Raw genomic sequence first — 19,658 nt, 5'->3', positions numbered from 1 at the left:
GATTATAATCAGATTTGAAGTTGTTAATTCAAACGATCTCCAACCCTAGCCACGCCCCAAACTCACGCTATTGGTTGAGCTGCAAGAGATCTGAGCAGAGCACACTCTCAACGTTTAGATGGTGTCTGTGAGGATCAATGTTTACACTTTTTGAAGTAAATGAATACTAATAAATGCATACTAATAGTAGTCAATGGACAATGAACTGGGTTAGGAGATTGTGTTCTAACAGAAAAAAAAAAAACATGGTACCACTTTACAATTAGGTTCATTAGTTTACTACCTTAGTTAAACTAAGAATGAACAATACGTCTACAGCATATATCAGTCTTAGTTAATATTATTTTCAACATGTACTAATACATTATCAAAATCAAAGGTTGTATTTGTTAACATTAGTTAATGCACTGTGAACTAACATGAGCAAACAATCAACAGCTGGATTTTTATTAACTAACATTAACAAATATTAATAAATACTGTAACAAATATATCGCTCATATGTTAGTTAATACATGAACTAATGAACCTTATTGTAAAGCGTTACCAAAAAATCGTACATTCTTCACCTTTAAAATGAAACTGAAACTGCGGACACCGCTCACATACGGCTCTCCCTCAGCACCACTGCACACGTCTGCCTGCCGCTAACTGCGGTGTGGTGCTGGCGTACCTGTTTGTCGTCCTGCAGGCCGCTGGTCTCCTCCTTCAGGCTCTCCATCACCAGCGCCAGCTTGTGCTCCTCCTGCAGCTTCTGCTCCTCCAGCTGCTGCTTCTGCGCAGACGCCTCGGTGATGATGCTCTCGCTGCTGGCAGGAACACCCCTCAGCTCCTCACGCTGCACACAACACAACACACCACACGCTCAGCAAGACCTGGGTACCCCACTGGAACATGATCTAGAATTACTGATGTCGTCCACACCGTGTGTCGCAGCTGTTCAGATCTGATTTGTGTGTCCATGCCGCCCTTTCGTTTTCAGGAATATCTGCATTGGGTTCTATGGCAATGACGTCGCGTTGGTAGGAATACGCAAAAACAGCCGCAACATGGAGAGGTTTGCACTAGAGATGTTGTTTTATGAGACGGATTTCAGGAAATTTAAATAGGATTTCAAACCACATATGAATGTAGCTTGAAACGGATTTGTAAAGATCGGACTTCAAGTGATTGTTAACCATTCACACCATCTAAACCTGATTGGATTCCAATTGGATCTGCATAAAAGCGGATTTGCACTGAGTGTCTGAGCGAGACCTGGAGTCATGAACCCCCGAGCCGCAGTTATGCAGTATTGGCTGAGGACAGGCGTGTGTGTGTCGCTCTGTGGGATCAGGGAGCTCACCTTCTCCTTGTCTTTCTGAAGCTGTTTCTGCAGCTTCTTGGTTTTGCTCTTGGTGTGTTTGAGCTTCTCGCGCACCTCCACGTCCTGCAGGTCCAGCTGGGTGAATTTCTCCTTCTGACTCTCTATGAACTTGGTCAGCTTGGTCAATTTCCTTCAGAGGAAACACAACATAAGCTCTACACACACCTTGGGAATAGAATCGCCATTGGCTAGTACATTTCTTTGGTTATATCTTAAGCACCACCACCGTTTATACCATCAGTCCTAAGTTTAGTTAAAATTACATTAATGAGATATACATGGTGGTGCTTAAGATATTGTTGGTCATTCAGTGTTTCTGTAAAAAAACCAAATAGATTATAGTATACTACTACTAATAACAGTATACAAGGATTGATGAGCTGAATTTATTAGCCAATGGCTAATGATAGACATTATTTAGTCCAGGGGTGCAAACACATGTATGGTCAAAAAAGAGAGAGGTAATCGAAGCCCTCGTCCCGCGGCAAATATCCAGATACTACATTGCCACCATCCCCAACCCACCCCTATAGACACAGAGTCAAATGAAATTTAGAAAAACTATCTTGCACTTCTTCTTCTTGCTTTACTGCTACTTCCTGAAAACAATTTCACCTGATGATTTGATTAGCTCTTTTTGTAAAGAATTAATAATTCTAGGATGATTGGGGTAATTGTGTAGGGTAGGCCTAGTGCATCTGCATAGAAACTAATAAACAAAATAGAAGCATATATAAATACAATAAAACACAAATACACGAGAAATAAAGCAGTGCTTTATGTTTTTCAGGTAAATTAACTGTATTAAGTATTAATACAGTTTATCTTTTGACAAAACGTGATTTTTCTCTTTCTCTTTTGTTGTTTGATTAACTTTGGTGACACAAACAGCTGCAGGTATATTGGGTGCTGTCCCTTTAAGACGAATGCACGTATCTAATACCGGTAATTAATTTTATTTTGACTGCGTTTACGGGGAAACTCGTTGAGACGGACACTGGCTTATTTTTTCGTGCACGTCTGTTCAAACACAAATAGATCAGAAAGAAAAGGGAATTCGGTGTTCACGAACTTCACGTGCTGACTGCGACTGCGTGGCTCTGTGCGCCGACAGACCATCTACATTTGGATGTTAAACACAATATATATAGCTTGATACAGCAAAGACAACGTCGGCAGTATTGACGGCAAAATAGGCAACAGAATATTTCGTTCTGTAGGCCTATTGACAGGGGCAATATTTGAAAATCGATAATTAGGCCTATTTTTTAAATTACAATTATATATGCATTTGTCAAAACCGAGAAACTTTCAAGCATCAAAATGTAATTTATTAATATGTATTTGCGCCTTCTATTTTGTCTGAAAACTTCCAACACTCTTGCGTGTCGCGTGAAAAATAGGCGTCGGTTGCGGTTCTATTTCTAGCACACGGTTTCGGCGCGGCTCGAGAAGTGTGTGTGTCACGCAGGCATTGTGCTCTAACACAAGCTCTAACCAGTTAACATGAGAGCCGACATAAAAACGGACACTCCACGCCACGCAGAGAGAAATGTGATGCAGCGGCAGATCCAGAGTGAGACAGAAACACTAGTGGTTCACGCTTGCGCACATACTGCTGGTTTGGCGCGCAGTGTTCTGATTCGCTTATTTCCTATTTACTTGTTGGTGGACGCAATCCAGAATTACTGTTGGTTAAATTATAATCAGATATAATATATATAGATATAAATTATAATCAGACCCTCTCAAACCATTAGACCCCCCCCCCCCCCCCCTTACAAAAAAACTCGGATCTGCACGATTCACACAAGTCACCCAAACTGACGTGAAAAAAGCGGGAGGCGCCGAAAAGCGCGCTGTTTGCACCCCTGTTAGTCGTCCATAGTGAAGATTTGGCTGCATGTGCGAGTGATTTACTCAGTGGTTGTGAGCCTGACATCTGAGCAGTGGCTGGCACCAGTGATGGTGCACATGCTAAAGGATGAATTATCAACAGTTTTCAGGGGGTGTAAACACTTCTCACTTCTCCACAGCCTTCAGCTCCTCATTCTTGGTCTTCACTTCTTGTGTCAGCTGGCTGCTTTTGTCACTCAGCTCCTTGGTGTCCTCCTGAATCTGCTGTTTCTCTGCTTCTTTCGCTGACGCACGCTTCTGTAGATCATGCCTGTGGAAACACAAACGCCGCTCTGAATGACCAAACCCCAACACGGCCAACACCACCACAATACCATTATAGAGGAGCTACTTCACAATCACTGAGCAGTGTTTCCCACAGGAGTGTGTGAGACTGTTGGGGGTGGACCGTGGGTCATCCTACACTGGAAGAAATTGTTTTACATTTTCAAGTTTAATTCATCAATCTTGAAGAGCTCCAACCCATGTTCAGTGTGCAAACTAAACAAGGAAAAAAGCCGGTGAATGGACCTTTAAAGGGGACTCAACCCTCTTTTTAGTTGATATAGTGTCTCAATCTACATTACATTCACACTGAATAACATATTTTACTATATGCTACAGTAGGGAAATTACAATACTTATGTCCTAATTTCTACACTTGCAAGAGATAAACTCTTGAGCTTTTATTGTGACAGAAACTGCAGTTTTATTTTTGAGGAAAACTACCGGTTCTGTGAAAGCAGGTTTACAAATGAGTCTCAGTGCACATATGGGGCCCTATCTTGCACCCAGCGCAATTGACTCTGTACACCGACGCATGTATCATTCCTAATCTGCACCCGACGCACAGCGGACTCTTCCCTCCACAGACGCACGTCGGTAAATCAGGGAATGAACTTGCGCTCCCGGGGGCGGTTCAGTGAAAAGAGGAGGCGTGTTCCGGCGCAAACGTTCCCTGGTGCTATTTTGCAGTTTCAGAAAACAATTCCACCACTGACCAGGAGAAACCTCGTCTAAAGTCAGTGGCGCGTTGCGCATGTTATTCAGAGGCTATTTTAAGGGCGCATGCTTGGCCATAATCAATGTAGCGTGTGCTCAACGCGCATACACTTTGATTCTCTCATCTACACACAAACGCAGCAGTTCCAATTTTGCAAATCATACATTATTACAAGGACAAATACAAACACATTTACCCAAATTAACATATGCCTGTTTAACCGAAGCTAATTTGGGTGTGTTTCTCCATCCCCAATGTCACTTCTCTGTGTTTTACGGCCCTGATGAGAACGTCGGTCTCCTCGGCTGTGAACCGCTCCTGGCAAATCCGCCGTTATAATAGCAATCCGCCATGGAACAAGCGCGCCTGCTCTTAAAGGGAATGTGAGATGAGGCTCTGATTGGTTTATTTCACGTTACGCCCAAACCACACCTATGAGTAATGAAGCGACTTCAGACCAACACATTTTAGATTTGCCCACAAAGTTACTTGCGTTTGATACTTGCGTTTCAGATCGTTAAAATAGGGCCCATACAGTGAAATGATGTAATCACCTTCGTACAAAAACGTTGGAAATTAATCAAATGTGAAAAAAGTGTAACTGGTAGCCGTTGCGTTAGCAAATGCACGCTAAACTCACAGCACATGCAGAGATGGAGTTCACTGCATTCATTCACCGTGAACTGAGCCATTCTGAGACACGGAAAACACCGGACCATGAGCTGATCGCATGAGCAAAGTGTGCACTTCACTCTGAACACGCAGAGCAAACAGACTACACATTTACAAAGGAGTCTTTTGGGATTTGATGAGGGTACAAATTGATTTTAGTTTGTTTGACAGATATTTTGCCAAAGCAATGGTGCAAAACAACGTTAGAGACCTTTTAGGTTATTACAGGAAGTTTTCATGTATTTTTGGTTCATTATGAAACTGTGGAGGCAAGATTTATGATTTATCACATATAGAATGCGTTTGGTTAAGAATTAACACGGTATAAAGTGCGCCAGTGATCATCTTTAGCTTCAGCACATGCAGCTCAAACAGCAATAAAACATTGAGTTCATTATGAAACAGCAGGATAGTCTTCTAGGTAATTAAATTAAATGACAACAAATCAGAGTTGGTGGTGTTCAGGGGTGTGAATGTCTCTTACACATAGAACTGACAGAGGAGGTTCCTCTTCTTAAAGATGTCATTCTCCAAAGTGAGGAACTCCACGGCTTTATTCTTCTCTCCCTCCAGAGCGCTCTTCTCCTTCTCCACCAGCTTCACTCGATTCAGCTGCACACACACACACACAGATACTGACACACTTCACCAATGACACAAGCTTCTGCTTAAATAAACTGGGATATACAGCTCAAAAATATATTTGCTAGAGGTGTTTCGTCCTCAATTCAGAGGAACCATCACTTTGTCCATAAAGCCAAAGTAGGTTAAAAAAGTAGGAAAAAAAGACACATGATGATTGTTTCTGCTGATTAGCATCGTACCTTCTCTCCTCGCTGCTCGTTGAGTAGCTCGACCCGCCGGCACAAGACGTGGATGGGCTCTTTGAGCCGGCAGGAGCCGATGATGTCCTCCAGGTACTCCAGCATGCCCTCGTCGTGCTCCGTCTGTCCCTTGGGCTTCATCATGGCAATCTGCTCCACCTCACCCTGACAACAACACCACACACACTCATGCACCTCGTATCTACACACAGATCCAATCAGGGCTGAGTTAAACATCACTGCGTTTGTGTGTCGACCTCTGGGGACTCTGCTCTTCTGCTCAGTGGACGGGACCACTCGGCATTTTACACGCAAAAGCAAAGAGGAAGTAATGCAAAAACACTCGGGATGTAAAATGTTGCTTTCTTTTAACCGCTCACCATTTGGACACCGCAATTGACTATCACCCCACAAGCCTTAAAACCAAACACAAGCCAACAAGGCTTTAATGGACTTTGTGTGACAGATGGACATATCTAGAAACATCATAACATCAACATCTGAATGCACAAGTAGAGTCTATGGCCTAAAACAAAGACGATACTTCATTTGTCTGTGTTCTGGACAGTGTGAGAGATGATATTGCACAGTCCACTGATGTCCACACACAAGGTCCACACGCAGCCAGACAACCGCACGTGCGAGAGACTCGTGTAAAGCTTGAATATCGGGATCGTTCGATCACAACACAAATCAGCAGTCTGCATCAGCAGCAAAGATCCTGATCGGAGCATCCTAAAGGTATGTTTGGTTACACTGAATTAACATTATCTTTCATTATACTGAATTAAAATTAAATAATTAAACGACTTAAATCTTATAATGCGAGCATTCCCACTTAGCTAAACAGCAAATCCCATCGGCAAGCTACAAAACTATACTCAGGGTTTACATGACCCAACACAGCGATCACACTTCACGTCTGGTAAACAGCATGTCAGGGTTATAAGGCGGCGCTCTGATGGGAACGCGTGTACATGCGAGACACTTTTACTGTGGCTGCGGCTGGTCAGTCACACAGAACAGAATGAAGCGGTTGTGATGTAGAGTTGAACACAAGTGTGAGTTAGCAGGGGTGATAGCTTTGGCCCTGGATGACACGACTCAAGGTGAAGGATGAAGTGAAGGAGTGAGAGGAGGCTCGCTCCGGCCTCACTGAAGCAGCACACACAATATTGGGGTTGGCCTTGACTGTAACACACCAATATTTACGTGCTGCTAGAGCGAGGAAGGAAGAGTGGACAGGTGTTGACCTCTGACCTTTTTGGACAGCCCATGTTTTCTAAATGGTCAGGCTTATAGCGTATGAGAGGCCCTTAAAACTCTAGAGCAGCAGATGATGGTTTGCACCGTCCCTCGTGTTGAAAACCATGATGCGCTGCTGTAGCAGTCCAAGGCTGAGTTTAGCGTGTTCGTGACTCTCCAGAAAACACAAGAGGCCAACAGCATGATGCGAGCGTGAGGCGGGTCACCAGACTCTCGTTTACACTGCAAGTCTTAATGCACAGATCTCATCTCATCTTATGACCAGATCAGATTTTTTGGTTTACATCCGATATCGGTTTACATTAATTCCCGCCCAAAATGGTTTTACTACATGCACATGGTAGACCCTGGTTTAGAATGGCCGTGCTGTTAAAATGATTTATATAGTTCATGTCGGGTGGTCATGATTATTTGCCAGCATGGACAGGATAACAGCTCGTGACTCATGACTGTTCTGTAGCGCACAATCTGACGGAACAGATATATAGTCTAATATAAATATATAGTCCAGAAAAAATTTGTTTATCTACAGCTCACACCTAGAATTCTGAAGTGAAATAAAGTAGTCCTGTAATATATATATTTTTAATGAATTAAAATGAATTAGAGAGAGACAGAGAGAGAGAGCTAATACTGAAGCTTGTTTAATTACAGCAAAGTTATCACCTCATTGCTGAGAAATATAATGTATCTTCCAGTAGCGAAGCTGTTTTATTTATAAAGGCACAGAGGTTGAAAACCAGCTCATGAATGCGTCTGTGTTCGTGCAATTTCTTTTCTTTACAAAGATAAGTTTGTTCCCACCTGGATAAAAAGCTGTGAGTGAGCGCACACAGGCACGCCTCACAATACAACATTAAAAAGATATCGAAAAAACGTGTCATCCTCGCCTTGAGGTGGCTTGAACTCAAAGTGGAATCGGATATGCGTGTTTAGACGGAGGTCGAGGTCCAGATATCGGATTTAAAACCTCATTTGGAAGTGGCTCAGATCAGATGGATCCCGGATCTTGTGTGTGTGTGTGTGTGTACACGTGTGCAGATGCGAGTGAGAGATCAGATGCGCGTGCATTACCTGCAGGATGAGGAAGCGGTTGTGGTCCAGGTCGATGCCGTGGCTGCGCAGTAACACACCCACATCTTTGAAGGTGGCCTTCTTGCCGCTGATGTGGTAGGCGGAGGAGTTATCCTTCCCCGCGGTTCTGGACACATAGAAGGAGCTGTTGGGGATGACATCATAGTCGTCTCCTTCCTGAACACACAAGACCACAAACAGCTTTCAGTCCTGAGCGTACTGTGGAGACGGAGAACATCGGAGTATATGCCTTTTGTCTTTGATCTTCATAAGCAACGCTTTTAGGCGACACTAGGGCGGTCACGACAGCGAGTCCTCAATTAGAGTCGAGTCCTGGAATTTGGGTGCTTGTGCACACACACTGCCAACACACATTTATGTTCAAACACCATGTAGAAGTGAATTTTGCATAATAGGTGGCCTTTTAAAAAATTCTTGATTACAATTTACCCTAACCGGTAAAATACTGGAAGTGGCGCTTTCAACAGACCCATGAACCGCATTATTACACCGTTCTCTACGCGATATACCCCTGTCTTATAAGAGTAAAACATAATGACAGTCTTGCACGCTGTACAGTTTGTAACAGTGACTTCAGTAACCGCTTCGCTTCGTGACCGCATTACCACCTCGGGTATGCATTATTTTTCTAATAATTCAACGGTATGGAAGTAAAATAATGTCAAATGTTTTTGAAACAAAAAGCCTGTTGAATTGCACTACTTGAAAAAAAATAGGCATTGCATTAACCATGCTTGCATTTTAATGCATTGTATTTTTAGGGCTTGCATTTTTATGGGCTGAAATTCAACATGGTTGAATATTTAAGCTGTGAATATTTCAATTAAAAACATTTCAAACACATTTTCATTATTAAAAATTCAATAATCCATATTCACCTTTCATATTTCACTTCCAAAATATTCAAACTGTTTAAAAATACAACCTATAATATTCAACAGGCAATTTTCGGTCCATTTTATTTCGCTTTGAAAATTCGCTTCCACAAATTCGGTGGTTCAAATTCGACAGAAAATATTACGTTGACATCCATGAACTGCAGGAAGAGCAGTAGATTACCGAGCGTACTCTCCATCTGCTGTTAGTCGGCTTCACCAGCAGGTGGTGCAAAAGCTCGTGTTGTTGACGAAGACAGAGCAACAGTTAGAGCAAGCCATTCATTCATAAAACTCATTTAACAGCAATGCAAGTGTATTTGTGATTATTATGACGGCGGTTTTATGTTAAATTCAGTGTCTTCACAGTTACTTTCCCTGTGTAGCCTACAAGCATCTTTCTCTACCGTGAACAAGATTATAATGTTATTCCCCGATGCGGATATACAGATCCAATATTACATTATTGAGGTTGACATATATTTCTCTTGGTTGTTTAGTTGCCTTAACTTTATATTGTGGCGATGTGCTGCATGCAAGCTATTAGGGTTTCCCTCAATACTTAAGGATTCACCAGCTGGACATATAAAACGCTTAACGTATAGCTTAATGGACTAATTTGATATAAAAGACCAAACTCGTTTAATGCTGAGCGTTTCCCAGTGATAGACTGGCATAAAGTTGGCTTGACGTTGGACATTCGCACATTTAGGGACCGTCTCTAAAGTGTATACGACTTATACACGTTTCTAACTCCGATAGCATTTGAATAGAACGACTTACAGTCATAAAACCAACTATAAAGTGTTCATGTAGTGTCAGGCATAATGCGCACCCTTTGGATTTTTTATATTTATTCAATTAAAGTTTGCTATTGAAGTTAGAAACGTGTATGCCAGTGTTTTATGCAACTTTTGAGACGGTCCCTAAATGTGCGAATGTCCAATGTCAAGCCAATTTTACATTTATTAGGCTACATTTAGTCATTTATTTAGCAGACGCTTATCCAAAGCGATTTACAGTTAAACTAACAATAGGAGGACAACAATATGCAAGTGCTATGACTCTTCCCAGTTTAAGCTAATGCAATACACGTAGGCATAGCCTACTATACTATACTATACTGTAGAGAGAGAGACAGAGAGAGAGAGAGAGAGAGGGGGGGGGGGGGGGGGGGGGAGAAGAGAAGAGAGAAGAGAAGAGAAAGTGTTAGTATTGATCAAGTGTTGATTTTATGCCAGTATATCACGAAACGCTCTGCATGAAACTTTGCGCGTTACGTTCATATTCTTAGTCCATCGAGCCTATATAGTAGCCTACAGCCTACATCCCCAATAAGGTGCGAGTTTGGTCTTTTATATCACTGTATTGGTCCATAAAGTACGTTAAGCGTTTTGTCCCGACAGAAGGGGAATCCTCGAGTGTGAGGTATTGAGGGAAACCGATTATAATCCTGTTCATGTAGAGAAAGCTGATGACATGTAGGCTACACAGGGAAAGTAACAATGAAGTTACTGAATGAAACATAAACACAGCTTTTGTGTCTTTATCATCTTTTCCGCATATATACTGACACAGATAATCATTTTCATTTTATGAATGAATGGCTTGCTCTAACTGTTGCTGGTCTTCGTCAACAACACGCGCTTTTGCACCACCTGCTGGTGAAGCCGACTAACAGCAGATGGAGAGTATCTCGGTAATCTACTGCTTTTCCTGCAGTTCCGTTGAATTTACTGTCGAATTTGAACCACTGAATTTGTGGAAGCGAATTTGCAAAGCGAAATAAAATGGACCGAAAATTGCCTGTTGAATATTATAGGTTGTATTTTTAAACAGTTTGAATATTTTGGAAGTGAAATATGAAAGGTGAATATGGATTATTGAATTTTTAATAATGAAAATGTGTTTGAAATGTTTTTAATTGAAATATTCACAGCTTAAATATTCAACCATGTTGAATTTCAGCCCATAAAAATGCAAGCCCTAAAAATACAATGCATTAAAATGCAAGCATGGTTAATGCAATGCCTATTTTTTTTCAAGTAGTGCAATTCAACAGGCTTTTTGTTTCAAAAACATTTGACATTATTTTACTTCCATACAACGGCCTGTCATCAATTATTCCTTTCTTGTTTTTATATATCTGTATTTTAAGTAATTGAAAAGGCTGTTGTTCACTTGGATCAGATTGCTGGATGGAATAATCGGTGGACTGCTCGATTGCTAATATAATAACTGAGATCTGCAGGCCTGAACAAAGCGGCCCCAGCTATGTGTGTATTAAAATAAATAAATAAATAAATAAATAAATAGATAGATTCACCCAGCTATCGCAGTTTTTTTTTTAACGATTCTAAAATAAAAAAATAAAAATTCCAGAATTGATATTAATTCAAATTAAATTGCTTTATTTTTGTCCTTGCTTATAGACGAGGTTGACAGAAGTTAGCCACTTTCGTTCCAACAGAGGATGAAATGTGTCGTTATCTATGAGTGTTGAGTGACGTAATATCTCAAGTGGACGCGTGGAAGAGATGTGAGACTGAACGCACTGAAAGCCCTGCTCAGAGATACTGAGAGAGAGAGAGAGAGAGAGAGAGAGAGAGAGAGAGAGAGAGAGAGAGAGAGAGAGAGAGAGAGAGATAGATAGATAGATAGATAGAGTCTTTTCAACCTCATAGTATCATTATTTCTGTGATACAATAGTTCAAATTATCAAAGAAAGTACTGGGATAAAAGTTTAAGGTTCAAATCTAAACACTGGTGATGTCTACAATATTGATCAAAATAGAGTAAATCAGCTTTTGATAGAAACTTGGTGCTTAAAATAACACATTTATCGATTACATTGTTTCACCACTAGGTGGCGACAAGTGACTTAAAATTGTTATTGAATCTTTTATTAAAGAGAATGCAGGATTGTATGATGCTTCTGAAATAAAACTCAGAAAGATGTGATGAATTGTTTTTGTAAATCATGTTCAGTCTGTATAAGTGTATGATTTAACTTTTACCCATGGTCTAGCGTTAAAAACAATTCTAATTCGCAATTCTTAAACAACAACAACAAGCAACACGTGTCGTATGGGCACCCGAGTATGGTGACCGTATGGGGTCTGTGGTCCAGCAGAGTGCAGCGTCTGACCTTGTCGGTGATCTTCTGGAAGTGCACCTCCACAGTGCAGCTCTGCAGGTCCGGGTGCTCGTCTGAGCTGTGGATCAGCACCGACAGCTTCTTCGAGCGGATCTTCTGAGCCCGGTACCCGAACACAAACAGCATGGAGTCGATCACGTTGGACTTGCCACTGCCGTTCGGCCCGATGATGCAGGAGAAGCGCTGGTGAGAGAACGGTTCAGTGGTGAGACAACAGCGCTGGAAAATCATCACTCCTCAACCATATCACTTATTCTGTGTGTCTAGGGCAACTCGAGTGTGTACACTCAGAGAATGGTGTGTTGGAGTTTTAAAGACGTGGCGCTGCGCTTGTCGTGCGGTGTGCGACCGCCTTCACACCGTGCCCTGACGGACAGCAGGAGGAGACGCGGAGCCCTGATCGGGGCGGTACCTTGTGGAAGGGGCCCAGGATCTGCTCCCCGGCGTAGGACTTGAAGTTCCTGTTGACGATGTGTGTGATCATGAGGCGCGGCGCCCCGGGCTCAGAGCTCATGGCGGGGGGCGGCGGGGGGGGCACGCTCTCCAGGATCTCCTGCAGACTGCGCTGGTCCTCCACCGGCTCGCCCACACACACTTCTGCAGCTGAACAACACACAACCTCAGTCAGAGGAGGAACACACACTTTCGGCCCCTGCTCCTGCTGATCACACGTGCCCTGCTTTATTAAAGGTGCAGTGTGTGTACGTTAGCGGCGTCTAGGCTTGCTACGATAGTCAGCGTTCAGGAGCAACACCGGTTACATCACTTGCCCACCGCCGACTCTAAGCTAATATAAACACAACGGTTCATAACGTAAGGTCTTTATACACCACTGAAAACACAGTTATGTGTATGATACTGCATTCCTGTCAACAGATCCTCCTAAATTTTACACACTGCACCTTTAACTTACACACTTTCTGTTATTCATTTCTGTCTTTTTTTTTTAAATAATTTAGTATTGTTTCCAGCATTATATTTGGTATAAAGACCAGTCATCTGTGACTATTTTCTTTTTCTCGTTTTTCTGTTAAAGCTACGATAAATGATTGATCATTACTTTGAATGAGATTAAAATTATAAACCACTATGTAGCTTTTCTCTTCTCCCCAGCAGAAGTGTGTGAACTTACATCGGTCACAGTCACACTACAGCTGTACATGTCCAGATGTTGAAGCATTTGTACAGCCATGACTGCATCGAAACGTATTACCCACTTATAAGAAGAATACATGTGAACATTATCAGTAAAGCTAACTGACTTCACTAAACAAAGATGAGAAATAAACACGAGCTGAAGAGTTTAGAGCGGGCGCGCGCGCGCGCGTCTGAAGGAACTTTCAGCGCTCGTGCGCGGCTGGGCTTACCGTTACCGTGCGCGCGGCCCGGTGGAGTGACGCTCTTCGCGACGCTCGCGGCATCATCATCAGACGCGTCCCGCGCCTCCGCCGCTCTCCGGGCGGCCGTCGAGCTCTTGCTGGTTTTCACAGGCATGATTCACGGCACCTGAAGAAGAAGAAGTAAACCACAGTTGAACACCGGCTCGAGCGCGCGGACGAGAGCGCGTGCCCGTCTTTGTTCAGCTCTCGGGGAAAACAGTAACAGTAACATGATCTGAGATGACAATACACGAGCTCACTGTGTTAAACCCGACCAAATACTGTAGCCGCATCGCTCGAGAAACTGTGTGTGTGTGTGTGTGTGTGTGTGTGTGTGTGTGTGTGTAACGACAACACCACAGCCCAAGCGGGCGCGCGGGCTGCCTTCACACACACTAGTGTCGTGTTTGAGCATGACAACACTGAACACGTCACGCGCGCTGACAGCTTTCCACAGCTTCATCCTCCAGATGAACTAACGCTAACTGTGTGCAGAAAACAGCGGAAAGTGGGTTTATATGTCGAGCGAGACTAAATGTGTGTGTTAGGTGCAGTCTTGTGAATAACGAGCTCACTGTCTGCAGTCAAACTCTTGTTTCAGGATACTAATCACTTCATGTTAAAGCTAAACATGAATATGCTGCGATCGAGAAGCCAGTTTTGTAAGATCGAGTAAAACTAGATAATATATCCATATTTATGAACCCAAACCGTGACTGTTAATCGACCACTTCATTCGCGAGCGCAGATAAACGCGATCTGACGCTTCATTTGACGCTCCGCATTAAAGTCACCATTTACCGTTGCGTTGCCTCAGTCTGGCTCGGCTGATTCCCTCACGCTCGTCGAGTTCCTCTGACACGGATTCACATGTATTGAGTGTTCAGAAAGTAAAACGAGGGAAAGTCTGCGCTCGTCCACTTCCCTGACTGCTGAAATCCCACTCGTAAATGGCGCGTAAACTGAGTGTGACGAAACCGAGTCCGTTGTGACCCGCGCGGTGCTTCATGGGAACACTACTCGTCACGTGACCGGGCAGTTGTTTGTTTTGTTTTAGAGACGACAAGCACACTGAGCATGTACAAAAGTCGAATCAGTGGCGATTTATTTAAAAACAGTATTATTTAAGTTTCTAAAGAAAAAGGTAGGCCATAGCGTTTAAGAAAGATAAATAATTACACACATATTTTTCTCTAATCAATAAATAATTTAGCAAATCTTACACAAATACATGAAATTTGTCCCCAAAAAAACTGAGAATAAAAAACTAATGATTAATTAAACACAAATTATTTAATATTATGCACCGCTACGTCTCGTGAGAACTGAGGCAGTAGGGTTGGAGGAGGTAAGTCTCGCGAGATGTGGAGCAGCGTTGTTTTAACGCCTGTTCACTTCCTAGTATACTGCAGGGAAAACAACCCGTAACATAACAAAAAGAAGACGACTTGGAAATTATGTATACGACTATTGTTTACTCAGAAGTGCTCTCCCTCAACATAGACAGCCTCAAGATCATTTAATGTTTTTAAAGCTATTTTATTCAGAAGAAGTAGCTCGCTAGCACGGCAGTGGCGAACGCGTTTCCGTGGCAACGGCGCCTTCAGTCAGGTAAACAAGCATGTTTCATTACCGCTAACGTTACTCTCCTCACGATACATGTCACATTTGAGTGGGTTTTCATCGTTTCTTCTTATAAACAGGGAACTATATCGCGTTTAAAGCACCAGAGACGCTGAAGGATGCGGTTGAAAACATCTCTCCTGAAGGAACCCAAACATATCCTTTACATACACTGTTCACACATAAAGTACTAATGCATAATGTAAATAACTCGTTGTGTATCGTGTCTGTCTAGAGTTTAACTTACACTGATTTCCTCTGATTGCATCTCTTATTTTGCTGTGAGACGATGATGTTTGAAACACACACTGTACGTCTTGGTCGCTATAATATGTAGCAATTTTGGTTCTTTCATGAATTTATTAAGGGTCTCCTGGAAATGTGACCTAAAATATACATACAGCAACTTGGACTTAAGTGCTGTAAACATGCTTTGTGACCCATCCTCTAGTCTAAACTCAGTGTGAGTAAAGAGTTCTGTGGTCAGATGAAGCACAACATGAGCTGTACAACAGTAATCTTTAACCCATGAGTACAGTCATCATTATGATGCTCTGATGGATGTAGTTGAACTGCAGCAGTGGTCGAAGATTCAGTCTAAAGCTTGTGGATGATGGACACCAAAAGTGCCTTAATTGAAGTAAAAATGCAGCCAAACGTTGTAAGTCTGTATATTTTTCACCCAGCCGATTTGGTCTCATTTCCAGAAGATCCTCAATAACTTATATGAAGGATCAAAGATTTATAATTTTAAACGGTTTGTAAACTTTTGAAGTTATAATAACTGGTTATATAACAACTTTAAAACACTCACACTGCATTCCATGCATAAAAATAAACCTAAACACTTAATCCCAAGGTAGAAGAAGTGAAAACAAATGAGGTGTTCGTTCGAGTGCTGCTTGTTTTTATAGTGCACAGATGAAACCCTGAGAGCTGGTTGTGATCGTGGCAGACGTGACGACAGCAGCATAACCAAGCTTCAGTATCACCACACAATAAACTCTGCTGAACTACATTTGAAACAATTGTCCAAAAATTTTTTATATCAAAAAGAGAAGTTCACTATGGGCAGTTTTTGCCATTTAAAAGAGGACCTATTATGTCTTGATGTAGTTTTCAGGCTCTACTAGAACAGGTTTTCCTGCTTGAATGTTGATTATTCTCCTCATATTCTCCATTGTTGCGACTCCTCTCTTCCCAGTCTGTCAGTAACGCTCTGATTAGCTCCTGTCTCTATAAAGCCCCTCCTCCTGAAAAGCACACTGTGCTCTGATTGGTCGGCTGGAGCAGTGTGTTGTGATTGGTCGAGAGCTTCGAGTGTGTTTGGGAAATGTCCCGCCCCTTTCCATAACCGCCAGTTTAACACACTACTAACTAACTCAACCAGACCCCGCCCCTTTATTCTGCGCATGAATTATTATAATGAGGAATATTGTGACGTGTTCGTTCCCGGAAGAATTTCAAGACTAAAATGGAGGCGTTTCAGGAGTTCAGGAACACTGACTCTGATATAGAGAAGAACTGGAGCTTTGCAGAGCTTTTTCAGGCTCAAACAGCAACATTACACACTAAAGCCCTATTCGGACGGGATTAGTAAAGGAATTTTACCACAGGACGTCTGTAATATTAATGGCCAATTCACACGGGATAAGAAATCTCAATAAAACTAGCACTAGCACAGTCAACCACCTTCCTGATAGCACATGCACAAACTCATATAACCTACATTTATATATATAAACCGGTTAGGTCTGGTCGAACGATTTATTAATTAACTTCAGATTGGATTGTGTTGGTAATAGACACTTACCTAACGCTAAAAGAAGTGTCGTGCCTCTGACAAGTGCTGTCGATCTTCTCTCTGATCTGAATGGTGTGTGTGAAACACTTGAGTTTTGCCACAGACTCGTCCCAGCGTCTAGAGCACAACTGATGCTTCTTCAAGCGTCTCCATACTTAAAGCACGGTAAACTACTTTTAACAGGAGATGACGGAATATTCAAATAACATATTTACAGCGGGTCTATTCGCACGGGATTAGTATCACCTGAGGTCATTTTTCAGGACCTTTTTACTGAAGGTGGAAGTCACCGTAATCTTTACTGACATTGACCGTGATGATCACTGAGATGCACATTCAGACGGGACTAAAATCACTGAGAAGCTCTGGTAATAATTACTTTAAATTACTTTGTTAAACTAGTCCAGTCTGAAAAGGGCTTTAGAAAGAAGATTAACATGCGAGGAAAGCAGAATAAGTGCTCTTTAAAACTCTGGTGTGCTTTCCCGTGTCATCTGTGCCCTGAAACATGCTTGATCTCTGAGGCTGTTGTCAGGGGGTGTGTAGTGAGTGTGCAGGACGCCTGTTTGAGCCCTTAACAGCGCAGCACACCGAGAGCTGGTGAGCGCTGTGGGATGGACCTCGGCGGACGAGCTGTACTCCTGCAGCGACGACCACCAGATCCTGCGCTGGAACCTGCTCTCCAACGACACCAGCGTGCTCGTCAAACTGCAGGACCACATCTATCCCCTCGACCTGCACTGGTTCCCCAAGACCCTGAGCGGGAAGAAGCAAGCCGTGGCCGAGGTCTTCGCCCTCACCAGCACTGACGGTAAGACCTCTGCTGTGATCCGCCGCCTCACATGTGACACGTGCTGTGCCAGTGTAAAGGGGACATATCATGAAAATCCGTGTGTAAGTGCTATAATCGGGTCCCCGGTGCATCTGCCAACCCAGAGAACGTGAATAGTGAAAGCCATAACTTTGTTTTGTTAAGCCTTTTCTCTGCATTTGTAAAAACAAGCCGAACTGATTTCGCTCTCCTTCTGACGTAGGAAGAGGATCTTATTATAATATAACCAGGCCTTAATCGAGATGGTCCTTGTTACAACCCTGGCTCTAGGGATGCAACATAAAGGACACAAAACAAAAGTCTGCCAATTGAAATAAAGTTTATTTAATGTTAAAAGAAAAAGGGGACTGTAGGAGTAGAAAAACTGCTGCTGCAGTGCTGGCTGCAAGACGAGAGAGAGAGAGCAAGAGTATGCGTCCAAGATTTAAAGTGGCTCCCTTCAGGTGACACCAATTAACCAGTTGATTGCAGGTGAGCTACCAGGGAAACTGCAACGAAACACAGATTAGAACACTCCCACATAACAGTCCTCACTGCAGAACATGAAATATAGGGGGAGGAGTTGGATCCAGATCCAACTCCTCCCACCTTACAGATACCTAAACCTACCCATCTCCACCCCCTGATCCCTAAACCTACCCATCTCCTTCCCCTGATCCCTAAACCTACCCATCTCCACCCCCTGATCCCTAAACCTACCCATCTCCTTCCCCTGATCCCTAAACCTACCCATCTCCACCCCTTAGATCTGGATCCAACTCCGCCCCCTGGATCTCGTGTACTGCAGTGAGGTGCAACTGCCTTAATCTGCACATTTACTCCCACGGCGATGCCATTTGGTTTCGCAAGCGACAACAGAGACCAGTTCTAACGCAATGGTAAAAGATCCAGCAAAGCCTGAAACTGGTCTGTGGTTGAGCACAGACGAGCACTGAACACTATTGACCAGAACATGTCACCGCTGTCTTATAAAGACCTCAGGAGCTGTGGACACTTATGTGTAACAGTTAAACATGATGATGAGATGAATCAAGGTAACTCCACAACAACTACATAAATGCTAGAGGTCGACTAGAGGTCAACCGATTCATGGGTTTTGCCGATATATATCGGTACCGATAGTTGATTGGTTGAACTATCGTTATCGGCAAAAATCCATACCGATAGTTTTTCCGGGTTGAGTCCGTTGCTGGAGCGGCTGAGAAGAGTAGCCTATGCTGCCATTACACAGTGAGAGAGCGCTGAGAAGAGGCTGCTGGTGTTATACAGAGCGGGAGCGGCCTCTAGATAGCGGAGGGAGTGGGATCTGGTTTTGGTAAGGGATGGCCCACAACTTGGGTCTCCTCGAGTCGTTCTGCAGGAGAACGGGTCTGAGGGTTCAGGGTTAAGTCGAGCAAGTGCAATGGTTTCCTACTCACCCCATCACGCGCTTCTTTCTCGGTCACCAACTGTCCTCTGTGGGTTCTGGGGGTCATAGTTCCCTAAACATGGTCGGTGCGGCAGAGACCGTGGGGTATCTAGGGGTACAGATCAGCCCCTGGAAAGGAGTAACGAAGCCTACCCTGTCTGAAAACTGAACAAGTTGGTGCGAGAGTACAGGCAGGGCCTTGCTTGAACCGTCTCAGAAGGCGGCCATCTTGAACAAGTTTGCCATCCCCAGACTTTCCAAAAGTTTTAAGAACAATAAGTTTTGTTAATACTGGAGTATCTGAAGCTGGTGTAAAGGCTCCGCCCTCTTCTGAACGGAGGCGGAGCTGCAGCTCATTTGGATTTAAAGGGACACACACAAAAACGGGCAAATTTGACAAGCTATAATAAATGATCTGGGGGGTATTTTGAGCTGAAATTTCACAGACACATTCTCAT

The 19,658-nt window shown here is 43.1% G+C and overlaps 2 protein-coding genes across 3 annotated transcripts in view; one reads left to right on the top strand and one right to left on the bottom strand.

The window, feature by feature from the left end:
- Positions 1-14,523, bottom strand: part of smc4 (structural maintenance of chromosomes 4) — a 31,004-nt gene extending 16,481 nt beyond the window's left edge. Inside the window, exons 1-10 of one of the 2 annotated variants that reach the window (XM_079885693.1) lie at positions 14,335-14,523; positions 13,522-13,660; positions 12,567-12,757; positions 12,146-12,337; positions 8,102-8,278; positions 5,762-5,926; positions 5,422-5,549; positions 3,393-3,533; positions 1,346-1,496; positions 674-838 (exon numbers count right to left, since the gene is read on the bottom strand). In XM_079885693.1, coding sequence (XP_079741819.1) covers positions 674-838; positions 1,346-1,496; positions 3,393-3,533; positions 5,422-5,549; positions 5,762-5,926; positions 8,102-8,278; positions 12,146-12,337; positions 12,567-12,757; positions 13,522-13,648 — 1,437 coding nt within the window. In that variant the 5' untranslated portion in view covers positions 13,649-13,660; positions 14,335-14,523. The remainder of the gene's footprint in view (positions 1-673; positions 839-1,345; positions 1,497-3,392; positions 3,534-5,421; positions 5,550-5,761; positions 5,927-8,101; positions 8,279-12,145; positions 12,338-12,566; positions 12,758-13,521; positions 13,661-14,334) is intronic. The other variant, XM_079885692.1, reaches the window with a different exon arrangement.
- A 492-nt stretch (positions 14,524-15,015) lies between these two features.
- Positions 15,016-19,658, top strand: part of ift80 (intraflagellar transport 80 homolog (Chlamydomonas)) — a 53,221-nt gene continuing 48,578 nt past the window's right edge. Inside the window, exons 1-3 of the mRNA XM_079885694.1 lie at positions 15,016-15,144; positions 15,237-15,313; positions 17,551-17,771. Coding sequence (XP_079741820.1) covers positions 15,276-15,313; positions 17,551-17,771 — 259 coding nt within the window. The 5' untranslated portion in view covers positions 15,016-15,144; positions 15,237-15,275. The remainder of the gene's footprint in view (positions 15,145-15,236; positions 15,314-17,550; positions 17,772-19,658) is intronic.

The sequence above is a fragment of the Squalius cephalus genome, assembly GCF_949319135.1.
Source record: "Squalius cephalus genome assembly, chromosome: 11".
NCBI classification, from domain to species: Eukaryota; Metazoa; Chordata; class Actinopteri; order Cypriniformes; family Leuciscidae; genus Squalius; species Squalius cephalus.
The sequence above is the reverse complement of the archived record's forward strand: the minus strand, read 5'-3'. Positions and strand labels throughout refer to the sequence as shown.